This window comes from Seriola lalandi, unplaced genomic scaffold (assembly GCF_002814215.2).
Source record: "Seriola lalandi dorsalis isolate HSWRI2012SDOR001 ecotype SW California unplaced genomic scaffold, Sedor1 jcf7180002054538, whole genome shotgun sequence".
Taxonomy (NCBI): domain Eukaryota; kingdom Metazoa; phylum Chordata; class Actinopteri; order Carangiformes; family Carangidae; genus Seriola; species Seriola lalandi.
The window spans coordinates 1,270,084-1,280,384 of NW_019525091.1; the positions used below are offsets into that span (position 1 = coordinate 1,270,084).

At 42.1% G+C, this 10,301-nt stretch overlaps 1 protein-coding gene across 2 annotated transcripts; it reads left to right on the forward strand.

Moving 5' to 3' along the window:
• The first annotated feature begins 540 nt into the window (after positions 1–540).
• On the forward strand, positions 541–9,633 carry LOC111661190 (glyceraldehyde-3-phosphate dehydrogenase-like). 2 transcript variants are annotated; one of them, XM_023414681.2, is made up of 12 exons: positions 541–680; positions 1,096–1,143; positions 5,944–6,043; positions 6,439–6,548; positions 6,681–6,771; positions 7,052–7,167; positions 7,496–7,577; positions 7,774–7,925; positions 8,143–8,221; positions 8,549–8,632; positions 8,984–9,081; positions 9,254–9,633. In XM_023414681.2, exons 2-12 carry the CDS (start codon positions 1,121–1,123, stop codon positions 9,321–9,323), a joined length of 1,005 nt encoding a protein of 334 aa, XP_023270449.1. In that variant the 5' UTR covers positions 541–680; positions 1,096–1,120; the 3' UTR covers positions 9,324–9,633. The 2 variants fall into 2 exon arrangements, with proteins under 2 accessions (XP_023270449.1, XP_023270450.1); XM_023414682.2 differs by having other exon boundaries at positions 646–665.
• The last annotated feature ends 668 nt before the right edge of the window (positions 9,634–10,301 follow it).

Genomic DNA, 10,301 nt, shown 5'->3' on the forward strand with positions numbered 1-10,301 from the left:
CTATCTATCTATCTATCTATCTATCTATCTATCTATCTATCTATCTATCTATCTATCTATCTATCTATCTATCTATCTATCTATCTATCTATCTATCTATCTATCTATCTATCAGCACACCATGTGTATTAGACTGGCTCCTGTTTCTGTTTGTGATGCAAATCACTGATCAAATTTAATGTGACATGGTCATACTTAGTGGTTTTACTTGTAAATGTTTGTATTTACAGTAAATTTGTGGAAAAAATATGATTTTTGATTCTTTCATTGAGGGGCCACACATTTTTGTTGGAGGGCCAGTTTTTTGCCCACGTGCCGCTGGTTGCTTACCACACTGTTTATAATCTAAACAGGAACTACTTACCTTGGCGGAGGAATTGTATTTATTAGAAAATAGCCCAATACAAATCGCATATGTCGAAATAAAACTGCAATGTTACCTGAGTCCGGGTCAGTTTAAGTGTTTTGTCTAACCTCTCAGCTGATATAAAACCTCTGTCACCTGTTAACCTGCTGTCTCGTGCTTTAACTAAAACTCTGGCAAACAGCGACCTTGACATTCTTAGGGGAGGGGGGCGTGTCCGGCGGCGCGCGTCGGGGATAAATGGCGGTGACACCTCAGCTCGTCCCCGCTTTCACTTCTTCCTGGGAGGACAGAGACTGAGGTGCTTTCACAAACGGTACTTTTCTAACTTCTCTTCTCGTTGTGAGACTGAAGTTGTCAGAACAACGCAGTGGCAGAGTTGGGAGAGTTGTGGTTGCGGCTTTATCTGCTCTGAGCAACAGGTGGAAGATGAAGTGCCATAAAGACAAGCTGATGAGTTTGTGTAGTAGCTGTTCAGTCAGCTCTCCTCTTGTACTTTCCTCTGATCTGGGCTTCCGTCTTAACTGCAAGCTGTTATTTTTTTTATATCTTAAGATGATTTAAAAGTTTATTTCAGTATTTCTGTAGTTTCACTTTGTTTAGTCCTGCAGAGTTTTCATTTGAGTATCTGTCTTCTTGCTTCCTTTCTGCACCATCCCAGCTTTACATGAGGAATTTAGTCTTGTCTTGTTTTGGTTGGAAAATGAATTTGCTGTTTCTTTCTCTTTCAGTGAGGACTAGACCACATCAGACAAAATGGTGAAGATCGGAATCAACGGGTGAGTCGATGCTCTTTCCTTTTTAACTTCCTGTCAGTTTATTTAGTGCTGTCCTCTGGTGAGGACTGGAGTCTGGGACAAGCTCAGAGTGAAGCTCACGTCCACATAGGCTACTGTTCTGCAACCAACAATGATTCTCAGTACCAGCTAATCTGCTGATTATTTTCTCCATTAATTATGTGAAAAAGTGGTGAAAACACCTGTCACAACTTACCTGAGCCCAAAGTGATGCCTTGCAATCACTTGTTAAGAAGCTGGAACCAGCAAATATCTGGTATTGTCGCTTTAAAAAGTGACTTGATTATCAGAATAGATGCCAATTCGTTTTTTGTTTGTTTGACTAATCAGTTAATCAACTAATTGTTGCAGCTCTCATACCATAATACTGTGTATGAATCACTGATTCCACAAAGTTTCAACCAGTCATCAGGTGCTCACTCTTAATTTTCTGAAGCACAAAAAGGGCAAACACAAAAACCCTGCAGGACACCGACATGTCATCGTTGCTAATTTGTCAAAACCCAAAGAAAATTATTAAATTATCCAGAGAGGACAGTCTGATCTTGGGCATCTGTTCACTGCTCTTGTGAAAATCAAGATACAGAAAGCGCATAGTAAAAAAAAAAAAGAATATGTACAGACATATTCACAAATCCCCCAGAAGACTGAAGCGTTGGCTTCATGTAGCGACCAGAGACAGATTACAGTCCTGTCACCCTGCAACCTCAGACATTTACTGCTAGACTAACATTACTTTAAAGTTGGGGAAACTATTTGATTTGGCAAGGGGCAGTGATGATGATAGATTGGCGCTAAACAAACCAGGGGCCAGCATCCAGAAATCCTCAAGTCCTTAAATCCCTCTCTAGTTTCATGTCTGAAATGGGACCCGTTGGCGTGAGAAGGGTCTGAGTGTGGAAGGTCTCCAGCTGATACATGAGCTCTCTGCTTCACTGGACCTTTTTCATATACTGGGCTTTTAGCTGCTGCTCTGACCCAGATCCACATGATGTGAGGGCAAGAGCAGAAGAGCCTTTATTTCCTAAATCCCTGCTCCAAAGGTCAAAGGTCATCCAACCACATGGAAGTGCAAGGTAACTGGTAGTAATAGGGTTCAGCAGTCAAAGTCTAAATACTGAAGTTTGAACTGTGACAGTCTTATCCATAACGTTCCCTAAAGTGCAGCCCGACCTGAGTATCTGTTTATTGGAGACCTTCTTTGTCCAAATGCTGGACAGTGACAGGACAGGACTCTGGGCTGGACCCGTCTATTTTCTGGCTATTTATAGTCCAGTGGTGTTGTGCTGTCACGGTTGGTGTCCCCTCTTCTTCCACACCCTCAAATCCCACCCCCCCGTCAGTATCGCTGCTCTCCTCAGCTGTCACATTCCTTTTCTTCTCCCCTCGACTATTTTTAATGCTCTAACCTTTCAGCTGAAGTTCAGACACCATCCGGCCGGCGGTTTATGGACGCTGCTCGGGCTCTGAGACGACCGGCGAAACATTTTCTCTCCTCCTCTGTGAAGCAGCTGCTGTCGAGCTGCAGGGAGATTTATCTCCTTGATCCTGGCCCGGTACCAACTCCAACACAGAGCCTCTGAAACAAAAGATGGGCTCGGCTCCATTTGGTCCTCTGGCTGCTTGGTGGCTTCCCAAAACTAACTGAGGAGAGCTGCGTGTCCGCTGACACTTTCCCTCAGGTTCCCTCTGTTTGTGTAAAAGGGCAGAAGTGGAGACTAAAGGTTTCCAGAATCTCAAAATCTGAAATGGTTCAGTTAGAGTTTTTTGCTCTTGACCTTTTTTTTTTTTTTTTTTTTTTTTTTTTTTTTTTTTTTTTTTTTATGAGGACTTGCATGTTCTGCCAGTGATTGAACAGGTTCTTGTTCTTGAACAAGGCAGATGCAGCTGTCCACACGTAAAAAGCTCTGCAACTGCATATAAATTCATGTTGTTATTTGCCTGATTTGCTTTTCCTACTTGGCAACACCCCTGAATCTTGAAACCGTTCCGCAGACAGTTTTCCAAACTCAAAGACTTTACTCCTGTCAATTGCAGTTTTAAGTGAACTGCTTTTAATCTGCAAGCATCTGTTTTTCTTCAGACTCCAATCTGCCTCAGCTGCTTTGATTTAAACAGTTGTGTCAATTGTTCTTGGCCTAAGGACGATCCGGCTCTTTTCATTAAAATGTTTTCTTTCATATATTTCTGTGGGGATCTAGATAAAGAAAACATCCTTGGTGTGCATCCACATAAGCCTGGAGTAGTCATGGTCATATTCACAAAACCTCAGTGGGACAGGTGCTGGATACCCGTCCTAAAGTGTGAGTGTGAGCAGTTTCCTTGGATGAAAGGTTAATGTGATCACACCTTTTTTGTGCTGTTTCCTTGACACCAGCCTTTTTATATGTGACAGCATCAATATTCAAAGACACAGGGATGAACTCGTTCACATGAACGGAGAGTGTATGGATATTTACTTTTTATAACCGTAGTGTCTTTTAGATAGACGTGGCCTCTGATCCTGGCAGGATTGTCTCTGTCACAAAGTGAAATATTAAACGGTCTCATAAGAACATACAGTAAGTATGTAACGTGACTCCTGAGTGCTGGAGACGCACAGCGTTACATAACAGGGCTCAACATGTGAAGTATAAATAGTGTAGTTACAGTAACACGATAACAGTGTGAAGTTTCTGCTGTCTTCTTTTTCTTCTTGTGACGGAGGCGAGGAAAGTTTATTTATATCAAATCTCCAACAACATCAGTTCAAAGTACTTTACATAAGACACTTCATCAGGTTGTAAAGCTCTGAGCTTAAAGTCCTTCACCAGAAGTATCAGTGATAAGGACAGTTTGTTCTTATACATTTCCTGCCCTAATAATTAAGAACTAACACTGCCAGAGAGATTTTGATTCAGCTCTGATTGGATTGCATTATTTAGTAAGATGTTCATGATATAATGGGTCTAAATCAACGCCATATTAAATGCAAACTCAAAAAATATCAAAACCTAGTCAGAAGAGGAACAAGTCTGAACAAAAAACACTATACAAGGTAAAGTTTATTTCCAGTTGGTTTCACTGCATTGAATTTTTCTATTATTCTGGCCTCTCTGTTAATGAGGCAGTGTAGACGACAACACCTCTGCAAACCTTTTACTTAAACCTATGATGCAGCTCTGTACTCCCTCTCATGCTCATGTTGTACAACTGTACATGTTGCACTAAGAAACTGGCTACAAAACTTTATTGTTCTCCTGAAACATCCGGGTTTTTTCCATCATGGTGTTTCAAGAGTGCCCTTGAGCAAGGCATTAAATCTCCTCACTGCTTAAACCTGCTGTGAATAACGTGCTCAGACGCTTGGTTCTTCATCCTGGGGCTGAAATGATCCTATAAGTGTGTTTCCTTCTGACTTTTCCTGCAAGAACTTAGTGTTCATTTGCACATCCACTGTTGACTGGGGTCAGTTTAACCCGCCCGGTTCAGCGCGTGTTTCCTCTCCGTGACTGCTGCAGTCTTGTGCGTGAAGGTTAAACAGTAAATTCGTAAACCATGCAAACATAGAAATTTCTCCAGCTTAACTTTACTTATGAGGCAACTCTGCTGTGAACTTGAATTGAACTCATTTGTTTGTTTTTTTACATAAAATGAATGGAACATGGGTTTTGATCATCAGGCAGTTGCAGAGAAGCAAAAACCAAACCAGATTCTCCTTGCTAAGGCTTTGTTATTGTAGTATATGTAGTGTATATGTCCCTTTTTGAACCACACTGGTTAAACTTCATCACTGGTAAATCCTGCAGTAGATGTTTGACCTTTTTGTTTTTGTAGCTCAGTGTGTGGAAGGTCACGTCGTCGTCGTCCACAGGTGCACTTCCACCTCATCTCGCTCCGTAATCTAAAGCTAAATTGAGGGGAAAGGAGTCTCCTCCATCCCTCCTCTTTAGCTCACTGCGTTTCTCACAGACGATCGCACATTATTATTGCTCTACAGCTCTGTCTGCTTTTTTTTTTTTTTTTTTTTTTCTTTCTGGTTGAATCTAGTCAGTACAGTGGTTAACATGTAAAATAAAAATCCATTCCGCTCCTGAACGATGAACATCTCCGCCCTTCGTTCGCCCCTCTCTCCAGTTTCAGGCCCCCCTGCTGTTTGACCTGCTGTAACGGCAGCCATATTAGGCGTAAACAGGCTTTCAGCTACCCGTGCCAACTATTGTTATCTCCAGTCAAGGTTGGCAGGCCTTGTATGGCCCGTTTGTCCTTTGCAGTGACTCGCATTGCGGTTTGAGTTTCAGTGGCACCTGCTGCTCAGAGAGGGGAAATACAGGAGGTGGATGCAGCAGCATGACTGGTCCAGAGGGAAGATGAAGCCGGCTTTTAGATTTTAATTTGGTTGGAAATTGATCAGTTTGAGGGTTTGGAGCCAGAGGAACCTAAAGTAGTAAAAGTAAAAAGTAAAAGTGAAGCAGACGATCTGATAAAAACAGATACTTCAACGACTCAAGCTTTTATTTGATTTATAATTTATTTTTTTGTCCAAGTGGCACACCTTTCTTTTCTTTCAATCTGATACTGGCAAAACAATTCACGTCTTCAAATGATCAAAAGCTGTAAATATGATTTCATTAACCCCCAGTTAAACTATCAAAACATCATCTTTAAAGACCTTTTTTATCTGGTTTCCCTCTGAATTTTCCGAACTGTCAGGGGAATTGAGCCTTTACACACTCTGACTCCGCTCTAATCTCTCTGGGTTTTCCTCATCCATGCTCACCGTGTCCTCCTCGCGCTTTTCAGATTCGGACGTATCGGCCGTCTGGTGACCCGTGCCGCCGCCAAAGGTGGCAAGGTCGAGGTTGTGGCCATCAACGACCCCTTCATCGACCTGGACTACATGGTGAGAGGGACTGGCTGTCGTTGACGATCGTTTTGTAGCAATGATTCTCAAAGCCCTTCCAGTGCTCATTCTGGATGAAATGATGTTGGCTGTCTGTGTTGAGGACATGCATGGTCCTGTAAGTGGATAGCTAAGTGTAAATTGAGGACAAGATTAGTGAGATGTCTGCAAAATCATCTATTGGGGAGGGGGGGGGTGGTAATTTAGGACATTAACTGGAGGCGGAGAGCTAATATGTAGCTTTGGAAACCTACCTGTGGAGATTTTGATTCTACATGGCGCAACAACACTGTGATTCAAAGACACACAAGTCTTATTTTATTCAAATATCTTTTTCTGCAAGATGAAGGTCATGTTTTTAAATGTTCCTCTCCTCCTGTCCTCTGCTGCTGCAGGTCTACATGTTCAAGTATGACTCCACTCACGGTGTGTGGAAGCACGGAGAGGTGAAGGCCGAGGGCGGCAAGCTGGTCATCGGCAACATGCACATCACGGTCTTCCACGAGTACGTACTCGTCACACTTTTAGATTCACCGTTTTTTTCCCCCCCCCCACAGTATTTTAGCAGTATCGCCCTGTGAGTCCGTTTCCTCCACAGTCCCAGTGTCTAACCTCTCCTGTCTGTCACTACATGCAGGAGGGACCCCGCCAACATCAAATGGAGCGATGCTGGCGTCGACTACGTCGTGGAGTCCACCGGTGTGTTCACCACCATCGAGAAGGCCTCTGTAAGTTTGCCAACTGTTCCCCGGCTGATTTCACTGTATTTTATTTATTTTAATTTAGTGTCTTTGTTTTACTACTGTAGACTGTGAAAAAAGAGCATGTGAACTTTGACCCAGAAACAGTATCTAACACCACGTGTGCACTAAATTGTTTTATTGTAGAGCATGAAGGGAGTTCAGTGTGTATAGAAGTACTGCATGCTAGATAATTTCATGTTTCATTTGATGAGCATAATTATCGTGTTTGTCATTACCTGACCTCCATCCTCTTGTTTCCTTGTAGGCTCACCTGAATGGCGGTGCTAAGAGAGTGGTGATCTCTGCTCCCAGTGCTGATGCTCCCATGTTTGTCATGGGTGTCAACCACGAGAAGTACGACAACTCCATGAAGGTTGTCAGGTGAGTCTCTGCTGATGATACTGGATCTGCAGGACTCCGGCTTGGACTCTTCACTTTCCTGCAGTAGATGTATAATACAAATATCTATAGTTTTTAATTTAGTCTTGTCACAAATAGTTGATATTGTAGTTCAGGACAATGTCTTAAAATCCTCCATAGTTTTAATTTTAGTGGTTGATGATAATGACCTTTTTGGATAGGACAGATGGCGCTCCTGCCTCACTTCCTAGTGTGATGCAGCATGTTCAGTATTTTCAGACCTGCTGAGGACAGATGTGAACATCTGGATGCTTTCAAAGATTATGTACTCCCTGTCTTGTCTCCATAGCAACGCCTCCTGCACAACCAACTGCCTGGCTCCCGTCGCCAAGGTCATCAATGACAACTTTGGCATTGTTGAGGGTCTCATGGTAAAGAACTCATACTTCATTGATTGCTCAGTGATCACCTAGCAGTAGCTGACCATTTGTTGTATTTAGACCAGCTGTGGAAAACGCTTAAACTAAAGCAGAAGTTTATTGCTAATAGATTTGACATCTGATGAAACCAAACATGCCAGATCACGAACATGTCTTCAAAATGTACCTTCCTGTCTGCTCCCTCCAGAGCACAGTCCACGCTATCACCGCCACACAGAAGACCGTTGATGGTCCCTCTGGTAAGCTGTGGAGGGATGGACGTGGTGCCTCCCAGAACATCATTCCCGCCTCCACAGGAGCCGCCAAGGCCGTGGGCAAGGTCGTCCCCGAGCTGAACGGGTACACGGTTACTTTCTTTGCTTGTCTGTCTGAGCACTGTCACAAGAGCAGTTGCTAGAAATATGCTGCACAAGAAGGCACTTGACTTGACTTGGAGATTCTGCAATTGGACACACCCAAAGTATAGCTTTGTTGCCTGACCTCTGACCCTCGCATGGTGGAGGAATTGAGGTATGTTCTTACTTTGGAACTGACTCTGATTGTCTTGTTGCTGCAGCAAACTGACCGGTATGGCTTTCCGTGTCCCCACCCCCAACGTGTCTGTTGTTGACCTGACTGTCCGTCTGGAGAAGCCAGTAAGTATCTCGATTAACCTTTTTTATATAACTTCTTGTATAACCTTTTCTTATTTTATCTGGATTTTACATGTTTAAATATGGGGCATAAAATCTGAGCCCAGCCTTCCTTGTTCAGATAGATTTGCACTACAGGACTATTCTCTTATCTAGACTCTGACATGCTTAATAAACACTTGAAATAAAGCTGCTTTTTTTTTTTTTTTTTTATAATTATAAACAAAAATGATCACTCTAATGCTGCCATTTTGAAAATTTAACCCTCAGATTCTTGTGTCTGATGTAATTCCTCCCATTATCTTTAATTTGAAATGTCTTCTCCTTCAGGCCAAGTATGATGACATCAAGAAGGTTATCAAGGCCGCCTCTGAGGGACCCATGAAGGGAATTCTGGGATACACAGAGGACCAGGTACAAAATACTTGCATAGCTACAAGATCTTCATCATAGGTGTTTTTTAGACTTGTATAGAAAGAACAGCAGGAAGTAATTGACGGTTCAGGTTATTGATAGTATGTGGTGTTATACAGATGCCACTGGATGGCAGCACACTTCTAAAAACTAACTTAGTTTAAGCTGAATCTATTACTGTCTGATTCATTTGCTGTAGCATGTGCTGATTTGAATGTATTCAGGCCCAAACAAGACATGAAATAGCATTCCTCTAAACCCATCACAATGTCTTATGCAGATTCACACACACAATGTAGACACACTGCAGACATCATTCACAAACACCCGTGTTCATCTCTTTCCTTTCAGGTTGTGTCCACAGACTTCAACGGCGACTCTCACTCCTCCATCTTTGACGCCGGTGCTGGCATCGCACTCAACGACAACTTTGTCAAGCTGGTTTCATGGTGAGTAAATGCTGATGTCACTTAATTTTGAATTATGAGAATTAAAGCCTTTTTTTTAAAAGTATTTTTCTTGTTCTGCAGACTGTTTTTCTGTCTAATGAGAGATGTTTTTCCATTCATGAACATCGTATATTTCTTTCTTTAACCTTCCTCAATCCCTGTTCCACTGCAGGTATGACAATGAGTTCGGCTACAGCAACCGTGTGTGCGACCTGGTCAGTCACATGTTCACCAAGGAGTAAAAGTCTCCTGTCATGACTCATCGTTCCTTCCCATGATTCCCTCTTCCTTCACCTGTAACTGGATGCCATGCCGTCCGTCCCGAGAGCAAACCCCTCGATGACAAACATCTAGCTGATGATAATACCCTTTTGTATCAAAGTCACCTTTGTTCTGTCCTGTTCAGCAGTGAGGACTGCAGCAGACAGAGTTTGTACAGATGGGTTTCCATCACTAAACTGTATGGTACTGAATGGTCTTGTTGCACTAAACATGCATAGTGGTTCCTTTTTAAGCACTTAACATGAAAATAAAGTCCTCAGTTTGTGGAAAGACTTGCAGTTTTTATCATGTGTTATGCTATGCTGTACACAATTAACGTGTATCCCTATGGGCAATAGGTCTGTTTTTATTTTGAAAGAGTTCAAATTGAACTGTTTGGTGCTCCTCCCTTCAGAGTCCGCCATTCTATTCTGCTGCTTTCAGCCTTGAAATATCTGAAAGACAAAACAAAAACTGTATATTAATACTTAATGTCATAAATTCTCCAAGTTGGTGGAACTGAAGGCATGAAAAGGATGAAATTATCTTTCAAAAGATATTCTCACATTTGGTGCTCGACGGAGGTCTTAACACGTTACTCCTAAATCTTAATTATTCAGGTCACCTGTATGTATTTGGTCAAATATTCAGTTTTAAACAGTGGGTTGTTGAACAGTTTTCAGCCAGAATCGTAAAGCTAAGTTATTTTGGTCTTGCCCAGACAAGTGACGTTGTTTGGTGCAGTATATTTAATTTATTTCTGGGATAAAGGCCAAAATGTAATTGGGCACTTAATTTATCCAACTTTAGACTGAAGCACATAGAGGAGAACAGGATGTACTGTAAGTTTTCTGGGGAAACATGTCACTCCTTTTATAATTTCTTTTAAATCATTTGTCTCATTCAATAGCCTTTCTGTTAACTGACTTGCTGAAATATTTATTAGCTAATAGCTTTCT